Consider the following 24,674-nt stretch of genomic DNA (forward strand, 5'->3'; position numbering starts at 1 on the left):
TATTTACCAAAAATGCATGAGTTCAAATATTGTCGTCTCTATTAATATGATTGAAATATATACATATTTCGTCTTTATACACACTGTCATAAATTAACGCATATATTTGACGTTATTTAAATATTTTAAATGGTAAAAATGGAAGTGTTAAGCAATTATAAATATGTAATGTTATGCGATATTTGATTTCAAGACTTCATGCAATGCATGTATAAATTTACGGGTGCTTAAGTGGATGAGTAAGTTAATATTTTGAAGTTGATTAAATAAGTATAGTTAATTTAATACAAGAGATCATGTGTTTAAATTATGAATTACAATAATCCCTGTCTTTTAAGTCGGTAATTTCCTTTCTAACTAACAGTAGTAAATGCTTATATTTGAGTTATAATAACACGCCCAGTAACGATTGTTAGAGGGTTAAAGCAACAAAAATTAGCGTAATATTCATAAATTTGCAGGACTAGTTTCGAAGGCTTAATTATAGAACCTTCTTCTTCAGTTGCAGAGAGCTTTCTGATATTTAAACCTTCGAAATTAGTCTCGCAAATTTATACATATTACTCTGATTTTTATTGCTTTATCTTCTACAATAATGCTTATAATTAACCTTTCTTAAGTGCGTCAGTCTCAAATTAATGGTTGTTACAAAACGCATACGCTTACATAAAGGGAAACTATTAAATATCGAACTTTTGCACAACAAATTTTCTTTGAAATTTAAAACCAATTACATAATCCTATAATCCTAATGAAGACTCGTTAATTAACGCAGAAACCGCAGTCAGTTATATTTTGAATACTCTCGTTTTCTTTGCTTCAGACATATTCGCTACCTAATCGTTTAATTATGCGTATATTTTACGGATTTATTTATTGTTGTAATATTTTGAGGTAATTAAAGAATTTTTTCCCGCTTACGAGTGCCTTATCTTCCACATGAAAATATTATTTTAAGAACACTGAAGTTGAAGATAAAAGCTTTGCCCATGACTATTTTGAAGACTGAATTTATCAAAAAAAGGGGATGAATTTTGAATAAAAATCAGACATTTCGAGGGTCATCAGACATTTATTTCTCTTCCTCCTGAAGAAAGAGATTTATGTCTGGTTTTGGTTTATTTGTCTGGCACTCGAGAACTTCCTGCCTAGTAAAGGGATACTTTCGTGGAGAATTTTCTCAGAAAAGCTGACTTGAATCCGTTGCACCTGGAGAAAACCTTTAAAAGACCCATGCAACCAGCTCGCTTGGTTGGATTCGAACCCAGGTCGAATACCAGTGCTCAGCGATTTTACGGCTCGGTCACCGTGTAGAGACATTAGGTTATTTAGAAGCAGGAGCCATGAAAAATGATCAATGCCCTCGCCGGGACTCGAACCTCGGACCTGTGGAATCCGTGCCGAGTGTGCTGGCCATTACATCACGAAGGCATGCTAAGAAGGCGAGAGATATACTTTATAACTGGTGAGCGGATTTATACCTGTTTGCCTTCCAAACTTTTGGAGGTTTATTCAAAATCTACAGTACTCTGGTTTTTCCTTTTAGGAAATTGAGCTAATTTTAATTTTTAGCCAAAATGGCGTTAATCCAGAAGGGCTATTAAGGGATATCAGCATTTCCTATATCAAAAATGTTAAACTGGCCATTTTCGATGTACCTTTTCACAAAATCTGCTGTAGATGCACGCTTTATCTTAAATTTTTTGTGTAATTAAAGTATATCTATCTGATTATACTGAAATGAGCTTTTGAAAAATTTTGTATTTTAGAGAAATTTACAGAATACTTTTTTAGGCATAGTAAAAATTAGCACTTTTTTCACACAAAAAAATTAATTTTTTTTTCTTAGTTTATCACAAAAAGCTCATTTCGGTAAATATTAGGAAACCTAATAAATAAGCCATAAAAAATTTTAGATACCTGTGAGCAGTAGTTCCTGAGAAAAGGTACATCGAGTATAAAAAAATCACGTTTGGAGAAAAACGCGTTTTTATTTTAAAAATCCTCATTTATCAAAGCATTCAATGACAAATTAAAACTTGATTTTTAACAGTTCTAATTTGCATAGAGATTAGAGAATTGTAGTTTTAGAAAGCTAAAAGAGTAGAGAATTTGAAAATGCAAAAATCTGAAACCACTATTTTTTTAAGATTTTTGGGTTCCAACACCCCTTAATTTCGAAACAGCATTTTGCGTCGATTCACTTCTCAAACTGTTGCCACTAAATATTTTTCCATGTATTATATTTAAAGAAACTAAATAATGAAGAACCTGCACGAATATTTATAGCATTGTGAAAAAACAACGGTACCTAGACGCATCAAATTTTGAATAACATAGTCTTCCAACCGAATAAGGGCACCTGGAAGCCCGAAGTTTGAATTTCGAACTTGCTTTATTATCTATTTCATATTTTGTCAAAATTAAAAAATTTTGATTAACAAACTCAACGATTTCAAAGCGAGCAATGGCAACACTGTACGGGAAAAATCACTTTTATCGCGAACTCGCCGAGACTGTGTATCGGAAATTCTAAAGATATGCTCTTTTAAAAATATTTTGTGGTATTGCTGTTGAACTGAATTTTAAGGTTTAAGTGCGAAGAGCATGATATTTAAATCTATTGATTTAAATCTATCCATTTATCTATTGATGTTGCAAAAGCTCTAATCTGCTTTAATAACTCCAACAGGTTTCATATCCACTATTTTAACGCCGCTTACGACTCTGTATTTTATATTAAAATTTCTCTGTCGCAGTTTTTATTTTTAAAAAAATGTTTCCCGTGTTACGCATTTGAAGTACAATTTTTTACTCATGCTATTCTTTTAATAACGCAAGTCAAATATAGTTTTAGATAATGCATTGTACGGTGTTCAAAACCATCTTCGAACTTGAGATCAAATGTATTTTAACACTTTACAAAACAGTATGCGTATGTTCGTATAAATGTTAAGTTATATTTTACGAATATGAGAACAATGTTGCACTTAAATACCAAATTTGATCAAAGATTTCATTGTACTACCTCGACAGCATTTGAGCCTGGTCTTATCTTGGCTAGGACAGCGAATTTTTTGTGCTCTATGCTGTGAGCTGATACAATATAAGTGTGTTCCGGAGCATTTTCTGGTAGTTGGTAAACCTTTGCATCGTATGTTTTCACTTGTTTCTCGGTGATGATGCATGAAACTAGATAATAAAAATTAAATTTTTGTTATGACATATGCAGTAAAAATATTAAGTTAAATTTTAAAATTACATATCAATCATAAACATATTTCTTGACAAGCGAAGATGGAATTTAAATTATAGTGTTCTACTGTTTTAGTAATTATACTTGGCAGATGGATATTGCAAAATTGTTCTTACCTGGATAAGTGTTGTTGCTGTAAGCCTGAAAGTAAGTATCTACAAGAGGCTCTATGCAGGAGATAGGCTGAATAGGTCCTAACTCCACTTTATGGAACTTCAGGATTTCATCTGGCTTCTCGATGACAATATCAGCAACAGGTTTATCAACCAGCTTATCGATTATGATGGAGTGGAATCGAAGATACGGCCATCTCACCTTCGATACTCCTTTCTTTATTTCCACTTCCAGGTGAGGAAAGAAGGCGAATTTCGCGGCTAACTCCACTTTGATTAACAAATCAAAAAGTTCAGGGGGTAATTCCTAAAATAATTAAGGAATATTAATTACATGAGAAATAAATCTAAGTGTTGAATTTTATGAATATCCAATGAATTTACATTTATCTGATAACTTTTTAGGATCTTAAGTTTTACTAAAGTTTGTTTTATTTTAAAACTTTACTATAATCTCTTATTTTCCACTTCCGGCCAGAATAAACGCGTGAAAATTGTTGCGTGCGTACGGGTTCGTTACGAAATGAATGCCCAAGTCCGATGAAAAATGAAGAAACATTTATTATTATCACAACAAATATGATTAAATGTCTTTAAATAATCGTGCAGTATCATAATATATCACAGTAGTATCTTCTAACTACTCAAACGTTCAATAGAACTTAATTCAAAACAGCTAAAGAAAGCTAATCCGCGAATTCGCTACAGTCAACAAGAGCAGTTTTCTAAACAACAACAAACTAAGTAACTACAACGAACTGAGAGGTTTTCCTCCTTTTATAAGATTTTAAAATCGCGCGCGAGAATTTTCTAGTACTTTCTCGAAATCAAAAAGAGATACTTATTAAATGTTAAATGCCCGCGCTCTTGTATTTTCAGTTTTCCGGCTTAGCTTTCTTTTAATATTCGTCACGCGCTGCACTGCGCGGGAAATAAAACCATTTAATTTGTAATTGAACTAACATTAGCTTTTTAAAAATTAATTAAATTTTTGTACTTGCTAACTCCCAAGTATTAAGTTGTGGCTTACTTGTACTTGCTAACGCCCAAGTAAGTTGGGCTTGTACTTGCTAACGCCCAAGTATTTAAGTTGTGGCTTTTTACCAAGAGCAGAGTTAGATAGAGAGAAAGTGAGCCGCCTTGCCACTGTATTACACGCGAGTTTCCAATCAGCTGCTGTCCGCCTTTAAGGCCAGAGGTTTAGTCCTCTTGGTATAACGTATTGTAGTTTCAGCAGTTTGCGTATATTACATACGTAATAATTCAAAAGGACAGTCTTGGCGTTAGTCAATTGCGTAAAGCACTCGCAGTTAAGTCTTATTTTTAGTTAGTAGTTCTTTATATTTTTAAATTCAGACCACAAGTGGTTGGTCTCTGTATCTCGAAGTGCCGGGAGCACTTGTAATATCGTGAACAATAAAGGGTAAAGTTAACCATTCCTGCTTGTGTCGTCCATTCCACACATATTTGAACATAGCTTGAGTAAGCTACCTGTTCCTATTCAGGACACGTCATATTCCCGAAACAAATCAAAATACATACAAGTCCTGATAACTTAATAATAGCAAACAGAAAATCTCTTTCCATCCATGCTTCGTATTAAACATTCTTTCGCGCGGTATTAATGGACAAAATGTGGCACTTTATTCGAAAGCGGATGAAGAATTGGATAAGTTTGAAGACTTTCAAGAAATAAAGCCCACTCCTTTGTGACTTCATGAAGGTTAGGCAGCGACTGTGAAAATGTCTTTGATTTATGTTCATATCGAAAAATCTCCATAAGTACATAGGAACTGAAGTCGAGATGAAATATCAATATCTTTCGCAATTCAGCCACCGGTAGAGTCAGACTAATAAAGAAATATTGGCTCTATGCAGAAATGCAGAGCCAATATTTTCCACTGTGTTATGAGTTAGCAACTCTGCATTGCTCAGAACAATTGCTCGTTACTTTGTTTTTATTGCTTAGTTTGTAATTTTGTGTTTTTGGAAACGTAATACATGTTCATTTTGAGCACATTTTGCCTGTCTAGTAGACAAAACAAGAGGGAATGCCAAGGGGATAAAGATGTACATTTCCAGTATGTTTTCCTTATCGAGTTTAACCGAGGATTAGGGAAAGCAGGAGCGACGACAACAATTTTAGTTGCGCACAGGACTCATGCCATTGTTGAATAAGGCTACAAAATGGTTCTCTCAATTCTTGGGAAAGGGATTTGACGTATCTGATGATTTACATTTAGGAAGTCAGTTGGAATTCGATAAAGATAGATTAAATCCTTATCTTCACGAGGATACTACTCAGAATAAGAGGGAATATGATCGCTCCATCATTGTTCAACACTTATATTTGATGGATAAGGTTGTAAGGCATATTTTAAATTTATAACAATTATTTTAAGTTTATGCTTCTTTTCTGTCTCTCCTAGCTTCAGATTACAACTCCCTACCAGAATGAGTTTTTAAAATCGCGTTAAATGCAAATGAGAAGGAGGATAGTATTTAAGTCAAGTTGCCCTAGAGAGTTCGGATTCCTGAATAGCTCGCGTTTGCCTTTGGCTTACGTCGCTCTAAGCTGTTACTACGCTCGGCCGTATTACGTGCCTTTTGATAGTTCGCTGGCTAATTTAATATTAGGGGCCAACTAGTTTAGCTGAAGTGGAGGCTTTGCTGCACATCCTGAGAAAGGGGCCGACTGTTAAACTTATTATGAGCAAATAAAGGGTAATTAATCTTTCTTGAGTTTACGTTTCTGTTCTTGGACTTAAGCGATTATTTGCTTAGCAGTTTATTAGGTTACTCGACACTTACTTTAATAGAATAAAAGCGAAGAAATCTATAAGATATAAGCCATAATAAAATGCTGAGAGTTGAGCACTGAGTGAATACAATTAACTACACGAAGGAGATTAAATCTTAAAATAAGGCTACTCATTCTTTCCCAGTATGAGAATTATTTTTTTTATGAGCGACAATGCAATCTGCAGTAGTGAGGGGAAAATATAAAGTAATTATCTAATAAATGGATAGATCAACGATTAGTCCCCAGAGAAACATCGAAACGGAACGATGCTTACAATCGTAGATTTAGCAACCCCGAAATTTCGATCCTTGGTCAGTTTATATGGACGAATATTATACTTAAATTTGGGGGGAAATTACATATTTTTTAAATAAATGATAAATTTAACCGATTGGGCAGGAAATTATGTAGTGCAATTTAAATCTGATGTAAACATGCCCTGATTTTCCCACTGTAAAGCAAGACCAGTAAAAAAGCACGATCTTGAAGTTTTAATTAATAATTTCGAATGGATGCTTGAAAAGAAAATTTATGGCAGTTTATGCTGCCTGACCCAAATTCGTTACTGATTTAATTTATGCGAATTTTATGAAATGACCGCAAAAATCTAAAAATTAATCACAGTTTTTGTAAAAATCATCAGTAATCTACAACTTTACACGATGCGGAAAGTGTTTGCTTAAATTATTCAGCTCAACTTTAGACCTTTCAATGCTACTTTAATCTTTATACTACTTACTATTACCAACTCTACCGCTTATTTAACATAATTTTTTTAAATGCATTCGATTTCAACAAATACTTAATTATTTTTCTAGCCATAGTTGTAAGACTATCGAAGTCAAATTATACTTAAAAGAACATTATGGTATTTGAATTAAAATAGATGAACATATAAGAAGATTCTACTTACATTGCGCCAGATAATATCAAGATCCAAACTATTATAGATGGAAGCTTCTTTAATAGCTTTAACGCATGCCACGGATAAAGAGTTTCCATGTCTGACATCATGAATACATTGTTTATGAGTTTTTGGCAAATATAGTTCAGAAAGCTTTGGAGAAAGCAGTTCGTTATGGAGTAGATCCTCAAGAGATCTGTGGGCCAACAGAGCCTAAAAGTAAAAGCGAGGCTAATAAAAACACATATTCAGAACTTCAAATGTAAATTGAAAAACTTTGCAGTAGGTGAAACTAGACTTTTATTTAAAGAATAAAAAAATGTTTTTATTTTTCATATGAAAACTTTCGTGGGAAGGAGAAAAAGGTGTCTAAGGTGTAGAAGGAAAAGGAAAAGAACTTAAAACTCTTTTTCATTCAAATTAAAATAAATACGCTACGATTATTTTACGTTTGAGTAACAGTAAGTTAAAACGCTGACCTATCATTTCTTTCAGACCTCATATATTAGCTCAGACCAGAAGGTTATGGGTATTAAAATACGCTTAAGAACGTTTAAATGGTAACGATATTTAGAAAGATTTCGCAATGACTTGGAGGCACAATGATTCCTGTTGCCACTTACTGTTATACTTGCTTTTTACTTCCTTACCAATTCAGAAGTCAAACAACAAAAATCAGCGTTATACCTACAAAATTTTCACAGGACTAGTTTCGATGGTTTTACCGAACCATCATCTTCAGCTGGAAAACCGCAAATGAACAAGATAGGAAATAATGATTAGATAAGATAAGAAAGCCTGGACAAGAATAAGTAAGTGGCGCCATCTGTTGGCGAAACCAGAACTAAAACATAATTTCTCTAAAAGCCGAAGGCAAATTTGGATTGGAATTAGGATCGTTAACTAGAACAGAAAGATTTTTATGAATGTGAAATGCCTCTAGAAAATCCAGTTCTCCAATGGAAGATGTTTTTTGAATAATTTTGGCAGCAGAAAAATTGAAAGTGTGATTTTCGGACCAACAATGTTGAACAACAGAAGACTTCTGTGTTTCCTTTTTTCTAACATATGCCTCATGTTCTTTGACGCGAAATTTTAAGGCTCTCTTAGTTTGGCCAATGTAAATTAAACCACACTGGCAAGGAATCCTATAAATACCCCAGGAATTCATATCCGGAATGGGGTCCTTGAGTATAGAAGTTGGAATTTTATTGATGGGAGAATAAACAACCCGAAAGTTAAATTTCTGCAAAATATGTGCAATTTTATAGCTAATTGATGGAAAGAAGGGAATGACAACAGAATTTTTATAATCTCCTAAAATAAGAGTGTGGCTTTTAGTGTGTTGAGATGAGAATTTTTTAATTGCTTGATTAATAATGTTGGGTGAAAAGCCCCTGTCAATAGCTATTGCTTTTAAATAATTTAGTTCTTCATCAAGGGCTAGTTTGGAGGAGCAAACTTGAAGAGCACGGAAAACATAGGAATAGAATGAAGCTAACTTTTGTTTAGTCGGATGACATGATTTAAAGTGTGGTGGAAGGCAAACAGATGAAGGTTTACGGTAAACTGTAGTACTGAAGTTGGATGTGTTACGTGTGACCAGAATGTCGAGAAACGGAAGAGAATTGCAAGTCTCAAGTTCAAAAGTGAACTGAATAGCAGGATCAATGGAATTCATTGTTGAAAGAACTTTATTTAAATCATCTTTATTACCTTCAAACAGGGTAAAAGTATCGTCTACGTAGCGGAACCATGCCGGGAAGTTTAAAGTTTCAAACAATTTTGATTCATAATAATGCATGTAGATATCAGCCAGGATGGGACTGAGGGGGCTTCCCATGGCTAATCCCTCAGTTTGCTTGTAATATTTATTTTGGAAAACAAAATGTGTTTGTTTCAAACAGAGTTGAGTGAGAGAAATTAGCTCATCAATTTCGATGCAAGAGAAATGAAATTCGCGAAGTCTGGTTTCTAGACATCTTAATGCACCCTCCACTGGGACATTGGTGAATAATGATTTTACATCAAAAGAAACCATGAGTAAATTACTAGGAGAAATGTTTTTAACCTTTTTTACAAACTCTATTGAATTTTTTATGGTGTAAATGTTATTGTCTAATAGAGTGGAAAATCTAGAAACTAAATATTTAGCTAAAGGATACGAGGCAGTACCTAAATTTGATACAATAGAGCGGAAAGGAATACCACTTTTATGAATTTTGGGAAGAGCATATAATCTGGCACAATTCGCAACAGATGGGATAAGCGAATGTTTTAAGTTGCTTGAAATGATTTGCGAAGATTTGATCGCAGTTTTTATTTTGGATAAGTCCGAAGGTGAAGGATCTTTAGGGATCGGATTATATGGTCCTTCGTTTAAGAGTTTAGTGACACCATTGATGTAAGTGTTCTTATCCATGACGACTATCTGGCCACCTTTGTCGGCCTTTGAAATGATAATATCCGGGTTAGAAATGGCAAGGAATCCTATAACTGGCAAGGAATCCTATAAATACCCCAGGATATGAATTCCTGGGGTATTTATAGGATTCCTTGCCAGTATGGTTTAATTTACATTGGCCAAACTAAGAGAGCCTTAAAATTTCGCGTCAAAGAACATGAGGCATATGTTAGAAAAAAGGAAACACAGAAGTCTTCTGTTGTTCAACATTGTTGGTCCGAAAATCACACTTTCAATTTTTCTGCTGCCAAAATTATTCAAAAAACATCTTCCATTGGAGAACTGGATTTTCTAGAGGCATTTCACATTCATAAAAATCTTTCTGTTCTAGTTAACGATCCTAATTCCAATCCAAATTTGCCTTCGGCTTTTAGAGAAATTATGTTTTAGTTCTGGTTTCGCCAACAGATGGCGCCACTTGCTTATTCTTGTCCAGGCTTTCTTATCTTATCTAATCATTATTTCCTATCTTGTTCATTTGCGGTTTTCCAGCTGAAGATGATGGTTCGGTAAAACCATCGAAACTAGTCCTGTGAAAATTTTGTAGGTATAACGCTGATTTTTAATGTTTGACTTCTGAATTGGTATTTGTTCGGCGTGTTATTGTGTCTTAATTTTACTTCCTTGTTTTATAATTAGATGAGATTAAAACCAGGTATGCTATTTTAGAGCATTTATTTTAAAAATTGTAATAATTAAAAAAGTTGTAAATTCCAAAGCAGGCTGTGTAAGACATTACATTGTAAGTTATCAAAAAATACTTCTCTTTTTGTATTAAAATTCTTGCTTCAGTTGTAAGCCATCAAGCTTGGATAAGTAAACTTGTTAAATTTTAATCTATGCAGATTGTAATTGGGGTGGTAGCTCGCTGACATTTTGGAGGTAATTCCTTTAGGACACAACAAAGTACTGTGAATGAACATACTTTTAAAGGTTGGTTAAACAATGAAATATATTTCAGAAATATTGCAGAAATACACTGAATTAACCTTTTTTGTTATGCTAGATAAATGATTAATAATTAGGAATAATATTATTATTACTTTATAACTATCTACGATTAATTCGTGAAGTACACTGCGAAAAAAAGGGGGGGACAGTTCTATCTATATCTCTCGTTCTACTGGGCCGATTGACGAAGTTCAAATTGCGTTTTCCATGTCTCGAAAGCGCGACTTAGTATATATATTATATTTATATATAGCATTGTTCTAATATAGGTATTTTGACACAAAATCGGCCCTTTTCTGAAATGACATGACAATGTTTTTTTCATATTTCGATTCTACGACTCAAATTATGCTTATATATTAAATTTTGTAATTTTTTGGTGAGAAATTTACGGAGAAATTTAAAAATTTATCTCGGTCCATTTTTTTCAGTTTGCGCCAAGAATAATTCAATTAGCGGAGTTCTTACTTCATAGCAACCTATTTACCTTTCTTTCTTTTATTGTACAAGAGCGTAAAAAAGGTCATCGTTCATACGTTCAAATAATTTTAACAAAGTGCGAAAAACACATTTGGCGTTATTATAGCTTATAACAAATATGCCAAATTTCATATCGTGCTAATACGTAAATTCACATATATTTTAGGAGATTTCGAATAAAAACTCTAATTTTTTGCAGGTATGTTTAGAAATACATCTACTTAAGATGATGGTAAACATTTTATAGGTTATAATTCAAAATTGTTTTCGAAAAATTTATAAAAATTATTTTAAAATGAAAATTTTAAAAATAAATCATAAAAAATGGGTAAATTTTATTTGGAATGAACCTTAATTTCGAAATGTAAAAGAAAGAATCGAATACGTTTAATTAAAAAAAAGAGCTATTAATAATTATATACCAAATTCAATTAATATGGAGGAAATAAAATTTTTGAAAATGAATTTTTTTAAAACTACTCATGCGATTTTCACAAAACTTGTCAGTTTGGTATAATTTGAGTAGTAGAATCGAGATATTGAAAAACATTGGCATGTCATTGCAGAATAGGGCCGATTTTGCGTCAAAATACCTATATTAGAACAATGCTGTATATAAATCTAATATATATCCTAAGTCGCGCTTTCGAAACATGAAAAACGCAATTTAAATTTCGTCAATCGGCTCAGTAGAACGAGAGATGTAGAACTGTCCCTTGTTATTGTTGTTATTATTATTATTATTTTGCAGTGTACTTTTCAATAATTCAAAAAGTCAAATTTTGCAGTGTTTTTATGTTAAAAGTTGATTTTTTGCAGATACTTTAAAACAAACGCCGTATAAACATTAGCTATAAAACCAAAGTTATGGTAAAAAAATAGTTCTAAGTTCTCGTTATTTAAAGGGGCAGATGATCTGTTGACATTTACATTTCAGCAAATTCCTCTCACCCTGAATTGTATTAAATTGCTTCTGTAAGCAATTTTATATCGCTATACAATTATTCATAATAAAAAAGTTGATTTATTATTATATCTCTTAATATGTTTATTAATTTTAAGAAAGTACTGTATTAACAAGATTCAAAGGTAAATTAAACTAAGATTTCATTAAAAATATATATTTCCTGCTTGCGTACGTGTTTTATCCGAATTGGCTAATTAGGATTTCAAGACATTTTGATAAATTTATAAACATCGTATTTATACGAAATGGCCAATTATTGCACTTTTGATAAAGGGCTTTAAGACCTATAATTAAATCTGAAATCTTATGAAAATTTCGATTCCATACTTTTTATTTGTTTTAATTAAAATAATGGTGATCATGTATACCATACTGTTTAAATTCATAATTATGCACATTTGCAAACTTATGAATATAATTTAAAGTAATCACTTACCTTAGCAGAGAATGTTGCATTTTCGAAAGCATCTGACTTGGGTAGTGACAGAGAAGCATAAGCCACTGCCTTCTGCTTTCCGAAATGTTCCCTGTCGTAGCTGAACTCATGAGGTCTTTTCAAGAAAGCCACAAAGAAGTCTAAACTAGCCTATGGGAGAAATGCGAAGCAATATTTAGACTCCAGAGAGAAATATTTTTTTCTGTGTTATGGAATGTGCTTGAACATAAGTCTGTGTCTTCAGTGCTAATATAAATCATATCAAATATTTAATATCATATTCAGTGCTAAATAGAATGTAATGAAATTGAATAATTCTCAAAGAGTACCTCCTCGCCCTACCACACTTAGTAGCCAGAACTGGTGAACAATTGGCTAACCATTTTATATTCTTAGTTCATAAAGTGTGCTATAATTTAAAGCTGGTGCTGATAGTTTCAATAAGCATGAAGTTTGGAAACCTTTTAATATTATAATTATATATATAAGAGAAAATGATGAAACTTTATTTATTAAAATTATGCTTTAATTTAAAAACCACAAAATTTCTTAGAAAGAAATTTTATTTCAGTTTTACTAACAGTTCAGCTGAGTGAAGCGCTGTTCTTCGTTGCCTTGATTCATCTCAAAAACTTTCGTTCAAGCTCTCATGCAAATGTAAAGCTCACCCAAGAAGTTTAATTAACAGAGAAAATTAACTGTGTACGAAGGTTCCGATTGTTCTGATCAACTTACTCGAGTTTGTTTAGATTGTTGTTGTTATTGTTACTTAAGCGCACTTGTCTGACAGTAGTATCAGCCCAAGTTCACGAAATTCCTCGTGGCAAGGAGCCCAAGATACGCCTGTCGTTGGGAACAACCTCGAGCACCATATACGTGACAGTGCGATTTAGCTCAGTTCCGCCCCCAGTTTTGATGCCCCGGTTGTGATGTATCCGAAGGTCTCCCCCGTATGCCCTTCCACCAAGCCACACGAGTAGAATTTCGGCTTGCCGCATATTTAGAGTGCCGCTACGCCACATAGATACATTTACAAACATACATGCCTTCTCCGGGACTCAAAATCGGGGCCCTCGGCACGGCAGTCAGAGACACTAACCACTATACCGGTTGAATAGCTTGTTTAAATTAGATTAGGTTATTTTAATATGGCAAAGTATACGATGGTTATCTGCCTTGGGGAAGGTAGAGTACTTTTTAAGGATAACTAATTCGTATTCACGTTACATGAGGGGATAACCACGGAAACCAACCATGCAGACAATCTGTTGTCTGGGATCGAACATGTTCAGGAGAAGTGGGCGAGAAACCATAATTTCACCATTGGTCGTACAGGTAAAGTCCGGTACAGGAGAGAAACTGGTACAGGTAATACAGGAGTGAAATTGCATAAATTGCACTAATTATGCAGCTTCGGTCCACCTGTGAGGGAGAACAGCTCGGGGAAAGGTCCGAAGAGCGTCTGGAATCGAACCCGGCTCGAAATCCTAGCATTCAGTGATACCAGAACTGTCGGAATTCAATAAAGGCAGGATGGTCGCCTATCGAAAGTGCGCATTATCGTTCCGTGATGTAAGCCGTCGCTCTTGTCAACATCCAACCATTGTCATGCGAATATAGAATCAATGGGTCGTACTGAATGGTATGCAAGATCTCAACGCTTTCCCATGATTAACGCCCGAGAGGACACCCATACTGTAAGGTCAGCCTTGCAAAACCGTACAACCATATCACGAATCTTTAGTCAGGAAATGAACATGCTTAGTTATCCGCTCGTATGGTGCATCGATGTCTGTAGCAGCGTGGACCATCAGCACTGCGACCATTACTTCAGCTTCCCTTGACAATGCAGCATAGAGAGAGACGGCAACCCTGGTGCCCCGAATGACAAAGCTGGATACAGGAGTTACATAATGTTGTGTTTTCAGACGAGTCCCGGTTCTGTGTACAGTATTCTGATGGCCCTATACGTGTCTGGGGACTCCGAGGAGACCACCTGTCGCCTGCTTGCATTCAGTATCGGCATCGAGGCCCTGCACCTGGCGTGACGGTTTGAGCAGCCATTGGGTACACGACACTCACATCTCTAATTCATATCCACTGTAATCTGAACCCAGATTGGTACATTTCTGACATCTTACGTCCAGTGGTTGTGCCCTATCTTCGAGACCTGCCAAACGCCATCATCCAACAAGATAATGCAAGACCACATGTTGCACGTCGTGTTGCACGTCGTCTTCGTAGATACACAGGGTATTCGATTGCTGCCCTGGCCTGCTCAGTCTTTAGATATATCCCCATTGAAAACATCTAGTCAGGGGTTGCTGAGAGACTATTAGCTGCCCTCTCCAGCTAATATCGATGATGAAGTGTGGCATAGACTTGAAGCAGCATGGAATGAGTTTCCCGTTTCTGTCATCCAAGCCCAATTCGACTCCATGCCTAACCGTGTAAGGGCCATTTTAGCTACCAGGGTTAGCAGTTGTTTCTACTAATTTCGCACCTCTGTAATCCCCCCAAAACGCTTAAAAATTTAATCATTTTGTCTTCATGCCATACTGTTTAGTTACAATAAATATCTTCTTTGTATTTCCTCTCCGTCATGGTGTTGCAATTTTAATGGCCATCAGTGTATTTCAGAATAGAATAGTTTCACGATAGATGTGTTAAGTTTATGACTATGTATCCTTAGATTGCCAATAGATGGCGGTAGTGTTTGTAAAAAGAAACTGTGGTGTCATAATTATGTATATGTATCAGTTCGTCTTTGGTGTTCGTCAATAAACGTTGTGTGGAATAATGCTTTCTGTTTATTACTTTACATTCGATCCAGTCTGATTATTAGAGACTTACATATATTTTGTTTAAGACGCATGCAAAAAGTAAGAAGTTTTTCTGTCCTATTGACAGTTGATCTTGTAAAGATAATAAGACTGTATTGCAACCAGTTAAACGTTTTTGATTATGATTTAAAAGATCAGATTTTAGCTTACTTCATTACGTTTTGAATGCCTGTGTTGTTTGAGATCGGTATTCACATGGAGGTGTTGTAGACATCCTCCAAAGGTATACCGGTAAGATGCATTCAGATGAAGGGCAAAGACAATTCTTCCATTGCTAATCTGTACCAAGTCGATGATAAGTGTTTCATTCATATGGGAAATCTCTTCATCTAACAGTTTCACTAAAACTTTGGCTTCCTCAGGATAATCCTTGGGATTTTTGGCTTCCAACTTATCTCGGAGGTTCACCTTCTTGGCCCAGTCTTCATCCCTAACTAATATTGACTGTTCAACGAAGTTTTGCTCGATACTGACATTGAGCTGCACCTGTAAATATAAAATATAGCAATTTAAGATTTAAAATAAGAGATTGCGAAGTCCTAGATTGAATGTTCGGTCGAAAAACTTTTATCTGAATTATTTCATTTTATATGTGTGTTATTTTTACCTCTGCTCTGGAAGGCCACAATTTGGAATCAGCAACTCTCTCAATCTCTACTGTTTTCTTCCTCCATCCAGCGTTGAGCAACTTCCTTATCAGCAAGCGTGCGAGGTCCTGCTGATTTCGAGGTATTTCTTCCCTGCCTTCTTTGATATCTTCTGTTAAAACTTTTACATGAAATTTTGGAAGTCCAAGGACACCAATTTCTTTTTCTCTCTGTAAGATTAAAAATGCTTTAGCTCAATTTAAATAGTACAAAAGTTAGTTATATGCATTAAATGTAATGGAAGCAGAAAAACTGTGCTCTGAAATCGATAAGGGGGTACACATTTTATGATAATATTAGCTTGTCATCTAAAATAGTATTCTCAAACTAACAGTATTTATAATTTCAAGAAAACTTTTTTTTTTAAATTCCAAAACTGAAGGAAGTTTTAAATTTTGAAAATTTCCAAATGTAAGCGTGTATATTTCGAAAAAGCATATCTGAAATATGATTATTTATTGATACCGAATTTGAGAGTTAATGAATTAAGGAAGCAATGGAAAGGTAAGCGAAAATTATTAATTTTCAATATTATTAGGTTGTATTTAGAAGATGGAAGTGTAACTAAGCAAATATTTGCTTAATTTGAACTATTTTTTGTTACTTTTGGTTTCAATCTAACGTAATCTAGAAGTTTGCAAGTTTGTAGTGCATTTAAGGAGATACACAGCGCGTTGAGATAGATAGTTATACATAAAAACTAATTTCATATTTTGTCTGTTATTTAAATTCCTATAGTAAATTGCAGCTTTGCGCTTGTCTATGAGCAAATTCGTGGTAAGTCATGTTATTTCACCACATCTCTTGGCAGCCATTTTAAGGCTTTGCTATTTAAGATAGTTCAACTTAGCTAGTTTCGAGTAGCTTCAACAAGTTTCGAGCCTTTTAACATATTATTAGTCCAAAACGGCGTTAGCCCAAATAGGCTAATATTCCAGACTTAATATTAGTCTGTTTCAAAACGGGTCTCGAAACCGGATTTTGCTTCGTCCATTATAAATAGAGAATCACTTTTCAAATTGCTGCCACCAAATATCATTGCCCTGTATTAGTTTAAAGAAACTAAATAATGAAGAATCTGTATGTATGTATTTACACAGATTTATGTATCTGTATGTATGTCCTCGAATAGTGAAAAAAATTGTGGTACCTAGAGCCATGAAATTTTGAATAATATAGTTTTCCACCTGAACATGTGCATCTGGAAGCCCGAATTCGAAATTTTATATTTTATATTTTGTAAGACTTCAGTGAATTTTTGTTTAACAGACTCAACAATTTGTAAGCGATCGGTGACAGCGTTATACGAAATGAAATAATTTCTCCACGTGAGCCTGTATATCGGAAATCATAAAGATATGATGTTTTTAAATAGTTTGTTATTTTTCGGTTGAATTGAATCGTACGTGGGGTAAGTGCGAAGAACATAATATAAAATAAATAAATGTAACACACAAAACGTTAATACAAAAAAGACAAATAAAAAGAGCTTTACAAGTCACCTTACTAAGAAAACTGAACATTGATACGATGAACTGAGAAAAGACTGTAAAATATATAAAAATCTATGCCAGCACTACACTGGGAATTCTAAATATGGGTTGCTTTTCAAATTTTTTCACTTTTGCTGTTGAATTGTATTTGGCATAAGGGCAAAGAAAATGATGCTTCATAATAAAGCTAAAAAGAGAAAAACAAATAGGTTTGCAGGAGTAAATAGAGCGGTAGGCGAGAAAAAACCTTAACAAACCCTTTTTGGGCGACCGTTAAAATCTGAAACTTTTCAGAGCTTTCTTTTATTTCCTTTTTTGTTTTTTAACTGAGCTTGGGAAAGCGCTCAACAGCTATCTAAACTTTTTTGAGTAAACTGGCTCATATTTCAAATGCAACTTCGCCCACGAAGAAAGCTTGAACGTTTCAAATTCTCGGCTAACAAATGAATGCTAATTCAGAAGTCAAACAACAAATATCAGCGTTATATTTACAAAATTTTCACAGGACTAGTTTCGATGGTTTTACCGAACCACCATCCTCAGCTGTTTAACCGCAAATGAACAAGATAGGAAATAATGATTAGATAAGATAAGAAAGCCTGGACAAGAATAAGCAAGTGGCGCCATCTGTTGGTGAATTCAGAACTAAAACATAATTCCTTTAAAGGCCGAAGGCAAAGTTGGATTGGAATTAGGATCGTTAACCAGAACAGAAAGATTTTTATGAATGTGAAATGACTCCAGAAAATCCAGTTCTCCAATGGAAGATGTTTTTTGAATAATTTTGGTAGCAGAAAAATTGAAAGTGTGATTTTCGGACCAACAATGTTGAGCAACAGAAGACTTCTGTGTTTCCTTTTTTTTTAACACATGCCTCATTTTCCTTGACGCGAAATTTTAAGGCTCTCTTAGTTTGGCCAATGTAAATTAAACCACACTGGCAAGGAATCCTATAAATACCCCAGGAATTCATATCCGGAATGGGGTCCTTGAGTATGGAACTCGGAATTTTATTGATGGGAGAATAAACAACCCGAAAATTAAATTTCTGCAAAATATGTGCAACTTTATAGCTAATGGATGGAAAGAAAGGAATGACAACAGAATTTTTATAATCTCCTAAAACAAGAATGTGCCTTTTAGTGTGTTGAGATGAGAATTTTTTAACTGCTTGATTAATAATATTGGGTAAAAAGCCTCTGTCAATAGCTATTGCTTTTAAATAATTTAGTTCTTCATCAAGGGCTAGTTTGGAGGAGCAAACTTGAAGAGCACGGAAAACATAGGAATAAAATGAAGCTAACTTTTGTTTAGTCGGATGACATGATTTAAAGTGTGGTGGAAGGCAAACCGATAAAGGTTTACGGTAAACCGTAGTACTGAAGTTGGATGTATTACGTGTATTACCTCAAGGACCCCATTCCGGATATGAATTCCTGGGGTATTTATAGGATTCCTTGCCAGTGTGGTTTAATTTACATTGGCCAAACTAAGAGAACCTTAAAATTTCGCGTCAAGGAACATGAGGCATATGTTAGAAAAAAGGAAACACAGAAGTCTTCTGTTGCTCAACATTGTTGGTCCGAAAATCGCACTTTCAATTTTTCTGCCGCCAAAATTATAGCGGCCGCTGATCGTTCAATTACCATCTTTGCCAAATTTCTAAATTTACGTGAATTCGACTTTAGTATTTGCTAACGGTTTTTGCTAGGGTAAATCGTGCGGATCATCCAAAACTTACGGTTGACTTTACTCTTATGTTCTGTTAACCTCGCAAGTAGCGAAGGTCTTCTATTACAAGAAGTGTGTAAATCTAAATCTTTTCCAGGTTTGATATTACTTTACACAAGGATCAGGGCACAGTGAATAAGTTTTTGACTGTCTTAACGCGCCAGAATTTAAAATTTGAGTAGTTAGGTTCTATACATATTCAGTTTCTAAAAATTCGCATAATTTATGTTAGGCTCGGTTACATTAGTTATAATAGTACCTTAACTTACAACCCCCCCCCCCAAAAAAAATAAAAATAAAAATAAAAATAAAAAAAAAACCACTTCGAAATCGAATTTTAACATCCGTTATTACACCCCGAACTTTACGAAGCTATCAGTTTCCAGAAACAGGTATCCCTAAACTCAAAGCTCAAAATTTGCAAGTAAATTTCTTAAAGTCTTGTAATCAAGTTTGCTATGAAACTTATTTTCTAAGACTAAAGTTCTACAGAAGTATTTCAATCACAAAAAGGTAACGAGGAAGTATCTTACTTTGAACTGAATGGGGATAGTCTGAATACTCTTTCTTGGTTTCAAACTGAGAGGAGTTTCACCGTCCCATTTTGCTGCATAAGTTCCAGATTCGGAATGGTATGACAGAATCTTCTTTGGAAGTTCGGGAAAGCTATATGCCAGGCTCAAATTGCCATGCTTTGAGATTGCCAGTTTTAGCTCGATTGGATAAGAGGCTGAAATTTTCTTCTCGTGGTAGACTCCGATGTGCTTACAATCGTGCAGATCCAAGATTTGGTTGGAATGCAAAATTGAATGGTGCACACTGAAAAGGAAACGAGCTTTACGGTTTAATGATATTAGCTTATTTTTTTGGAAAATTTTTTCTTTTATATAAAATTCACTGTATAATGTATTATGTGATATTTTAATTGCTATCACTTACTCTATCTCAGGTATATTTAATGGCTTTATATGTTGTGTTCGTTCTTTTTACTTCCTTGTACGAAGTAAAGGAAGTATTATAATGACGAAAAATTTCAGGTACCGTATTTCAACGAAAATATCCATTTTGACCGCTATCGAATGCAATTTAACGATGTTTTTTGCGTGACATCTGTACGTATGGACAGAATAAAGGACACTTTTCCCCCAAAAAAATTATAAAACTGTTTTAAAATGGATTCAAAAGAGATTTTTTTTTGTGGCTTCTGTACGTACGTTATTTAGGTATGCATGTACGTTATTTAGGTATGCATGTAGTATGTATGCATGTATCTCCCATAACTCAGAAAAGAGTAGCCTCAGAACATTAAAATTTTAACAGCTATAGGATGTAGTTGTACACCTCCCTTTTTGGTTGCAATCGACCGCGCCAAAAGTAAATAAATATATATATGTATACATATACCTACTTTGTTACTCGGCTCCGTGAGCTCAGTTTTTTATTCTTATATGTTGGTAAATTGTGCATTTTTTGCTTTAAAAATGATTGAATTAATCATTTTTAAAGCAAGTTAAAGCAATTATTCATTTTTTAAGCAAAATTATTGTTCTTATCTTCCGGTTAAGGTTTTTATGCCTTAGCCGGAAGATAAGAACAATAATTTTACATGCATATACATACTACAACTATTGCATGCAGTTAACCTGCATGCAATATTTGTAGAATTATCAACAATTTAAATGTTGTGTAAGGGCGGCTAAGCCTGATTTTTTTAACATAGCAGCCGTATTTTCTTACATTCGAAACTTAGGAGAATAGTCGATTTGTTGCCAATCTAAAGAAACTAAGCTTCCCAACAACAACTGTTTCTTTTTTATTTGCCTAATTTATACATCGTTTCAGATTTATTATAATATGTGAATAGAACAGGTGGCAACGATTCGATAATTCTTAAGATGATATAATTTTTGCGCATTCTGAGTTATAAGATGAATGAGATGTATCGCTGTTAAATGAGTGTCGCTATGGTAAATAAATACAGTGAATTTTAGAGTGCATTAATTCTATTGTGGTTTATGCACTATCGACGAAGTCGATTTAATTCTATTCAATACGTTTAATGGAAATGCAGGAAAAATGCGTATAATTTAATATTCCGTGCAAGGATGTCATGTGGTGTAACCATCAGATTTTTTTTTAAATTCAAAGCGAAACCGAAACATTTAATTTCATTGGTGGCAGTTTTCTGGTTACTTTTGATTAAAAGGAAAATGAAACTTTCGGATGATTTCCACTTCATTTCTCAAAATTCTTATCATTCTTGTTTCATTTGCATACCATATCAATATATAAATAAATCTAACCTGTTGTGCAATAATTAGATTTTTTTTTCCTTTGTAGATCCATATGTTAAAAACTACAAGAATGCCAGTTTTTTAAATAACTTTTAAATATTAAAATGGAATTTGGAATATTAAATTACTAAATTATTTTCCAAAAATTTTCAACGACGTTAATTTTCATAAAATTTTGAAAGTTACTGTGGCCATACATTATTTTATTCCTTACATATTCTTTTCTTGGTTGCGTTTTCCCTTCACTCACAGTTGCAATATTACGTACTGTAATGTATGATGGAATGTTTTAGTATATTTAAAAATACACTTAAATGAAAAGAAAAATTAATCATAATTTCGTTGCGTGTATGGCATTACCCTTATCTTGCTCTTTGTGTTGAACCAAGTTGGAGAAATTTTCAAAGCTGATTTAATTTCAATTTTTGTTGCACTAGATAAATGTTTGATTTTCCTGACGACCCAGGTAAACACAAAATTAATAAAATAAACGAATTAGCAAATTATTTTAATTGAGTTTCTCAGTTAATAAGCCAGCCACCACTTACCTAGGCCTAACAGAAAGGCTGTAGCTTAGTCCCTGTGGTGATTCTATTTCGGCTTTCTTTGCTTTAATTTTCAGTGACAGAAGCAAAGGATTGGTTATTTCAAATCCTACTGGAACAGGTACTATTTTGGAGACAGCCTTCGTGTGGTACGACGACGGAATGAAGACTTTCACGATATGACCTTCGAGATTTCCAATATAGTCCAGATTTAGGTGATGGCTCAGATAGTCTCTCACTGGAAATGATGAAAATTTAGAAATACAAATATAAATAAAGAAAATATACTATATTTTACATCGTCGTCAAAAATCACAAATTGCATTTTTTTGCTGTTATTAGCTTCGTGTTTCTCAGACTTCGTAAATTCCAAACTCTGAATGTACTGCAATGTGTCTGGAGCGTTGAGAACTGATAAGCGAATAATCGCTTAGTTCAGAGAGATAGAAACGTAAACGTACGAAGAGTTAATTACCCTTTATTAGTCCAAACAAAGTTTAACAGCTGACTCCTTTCTTGGAGTTTAGAATAAAGCCTCCACTCAGGCTTGAACTCAGGAAACTAAGAAATAAACTAAACTAAAAACTTACTAAATTAAAAAGCTATAGCCGAAGCTATCAAGATTCTAACAGAGTTGACCCCTTAACGCTAACTAACGGCGAAGCTATCAAGGGCCTAAAGTACGGCCGATTGTAAAAAATAGCTTTAGAGAGAGCATCGCCAAAAGGCTAACGCGCGCTGATCAGAATCTCTGGCTCTCTAACGAAGTCAGTAAAACTTCACAGTTAAATACTTCTCATCTCCTCATTTGCATTCAACCGCGATTCTGAAAATAAGTTCTGGCCGGAAGTTGTAAGCTTAAATTAAGGAGAGACAGGAAAGTAAAACTCAAAATTAGCAGTTAGATAAAATAAGATAAACCTTACAATTTATTTAGATGTTTTACATTATTAAAAAAACCTTTTTACTGAGATGATTATAAAAGCTTAAACGGCATAACCATGCTTTTCTCAAAAATCAAGTGCATGTCAAACCATTAAGCATGCTTTCAAGAAAACAATGATTTTACAGATTCGTGGTTTTGGCATGGTGTCAATAGTATAATGCTCCAGTTATAAAGATGTAAGGTTTGTCCTAAGTTTTTAATAGTTTAGTTAAAGCTACTTTCATATCCCTCCTAATTTCAGCTTATAATTTCCCACCAGAATGTTTTTCTAGAATCGCGGTTAATGCAAGTGAGGAAGAGCGGTATTTAAGTCGAAGTTCTACCGACTTCGTTAGAGAGCCAGAGATTCTGACTAGCACGCGTTTGCCTTGTGGCTAGACTCTTTCTAAGCTATTAGTACTCTCGGCCGTATTTCAGGCTCTTTGACAGCTTCGCCAGCTTAGTTGATATTTAGGGGACAAATGCTTAGAATTTTGATAGTTTCGGCTATATCGTTTTAGATAAGCATTAGTTAAGTTTTTTTTTAAAGCATTTTTGAGTTCAAGCCCAAGTAGAGGCTTTTCTGTACGCTCTAAGAAAGGAGCCGACTGTTAAATTCTTATTTTGAGAAATAAAGGGTAATTAACTCATCTTGAGTTTACGTCTATGTTCTTGAACTATTGATTCCCTTACCATTTCACAAGGTTCCTACACACTTAGCTGTAAGAGAAAAGATTGGAACCCCACAAAGAATTGAAGTAATTTTTTTAATTAAAAGAAGTACTTGTTATTCCTAGGAAGTGAATTTTGTGCCTTGTTAGAATAAAGCAGCCTCTTCCGAAGTGACTCCGTGAAGTAAATGTAGTACGTCTTGGAGAATTAAGACTTTTCTTTATTTAATAAGTGCATAAGTTTCTACTTGGCGTTGACTTGCGAGGAAATAATAATAGGCATTTTTACTTCCTTGTGAATGTAAAGGAAGTATTATAATCGCCAAAAATTTCGATTATCAGTTTTCAAAGGAGATCCACTTTGACCTTTCCCGAACCCATTTTGAGCATTTTTTTTTTTCTGTGATGGCTGCAGGTACGGACAGACCAAATGACTATTTTTCCCAAAACGGATTCAAAATGAATTTTATTGTGACGTCTGTACGTGGGTACGAATGTATCTCGCATAACACAAAAACGATTAGCTGTAAGAACGTTAAAATTTTTTATATTGGGCTGCTGTTACGTCTAGTTGTGCACCTCTCTTTATATTTAAAATTGTTAGTGCTAATTATATACATATATATACCCGACCCTGTTACCGGGCTTAAAAGTCCTGACCTGGCTTTTAGTTTCGCAATCGTTGGTCGTAGTCATATACTTCTAGTTACAGAAGTGTTTTAAATGGCGAAAATATTCATGTTTTGGCAATGTCAGATTTTAAAAAAATGTTGGTGAAAGAAAGAAATCTAATTTTTAATGCGGTCTCCTGGGTCCTAAATTATACTTGAGAAAGTTTTATACTCGGTATGAAATAATAAAAATACAAGAAGTTGAATCCCGTACAACAAAAATGAACCGGGATATTTAACTTTAAAATTTGCTATTTTTGATTTCTTTTTCAACTTAACGCGTGCGATCGGATATTTAAGTTAGAATATTTCGTTTAGCAAGTTTAAATGAAGGTAGCAAAAATGTATATAATTTAATAATTCGTACAAGGAAGTCATGCAATGTCCACATGAGACTTTTTTTTCCTAATATTTGACTTTTCATTTCGAACAGCTCATTTTAAATGTAAGATTTTAATATTTCTTACCTTAATTTCGGGG

At 34.0% G+C, this 24,674-nt stretch overlaps 1 protein-coding gene across 1 annotated transcript in view; it reads right to left on the reverse strand.

Annotated features, from left to right (window-relative positions):
• LOC118205412 (vitellogenin-like) overlaps positions 1–24,674 on the reverse strand; it is an 83,934-nt gene that overhangs the window by 6,712 nt on the left and 52,548 nt on the right. Inside the window, exons 18-25 of the mRNA XM_085825955.1 lie at positions 21,931–22,165; positions 19,622–19,907; positions 15,825–16,034; positions 15,368–15,703; positions 12,375–12,524; positions 7,086–7,289; positions 3,373–3,676; positions 3,029–3,192 (exon numbers count right to left, since the gene is read on the reverse strand). Coding sequence (XP_085682081.1) covers positions 3,029–3,192; positions 3,373–3,676; positions 7,086–7,289; positions 12,375–12,524; positions 15,368–15,703; positions 15,825–16,034; positions 19,622–19,907; positions 21,931–22,165 — 1,889 coding nt within the window. The remainder of the gene's footprint in view (positions 1–3,028; positions 3,193–3,372; positions 3,677–7,085; positions 7,290–12,374; positions 12,525–15,367; positions 15,704–15,824; positions 16,035–19,621; positions 19,908–21,930; positions 22,166–24,674) is intronic.

This window comes from Stegodyphus dumicola, chromosome 10 (genome assembly GCF_044657685.1).
Source record: "Stegodyphus dumicola isolate Sdum_Otavi_A_Nest chromosome 10, ASM4465768v1".
Lineage (NCBI taxonomy): Eukaryota > Metazoa > Arthropoda > Arachnida > Araneae > Eresidae > Stegodyphus > Stegodyphus dumicola.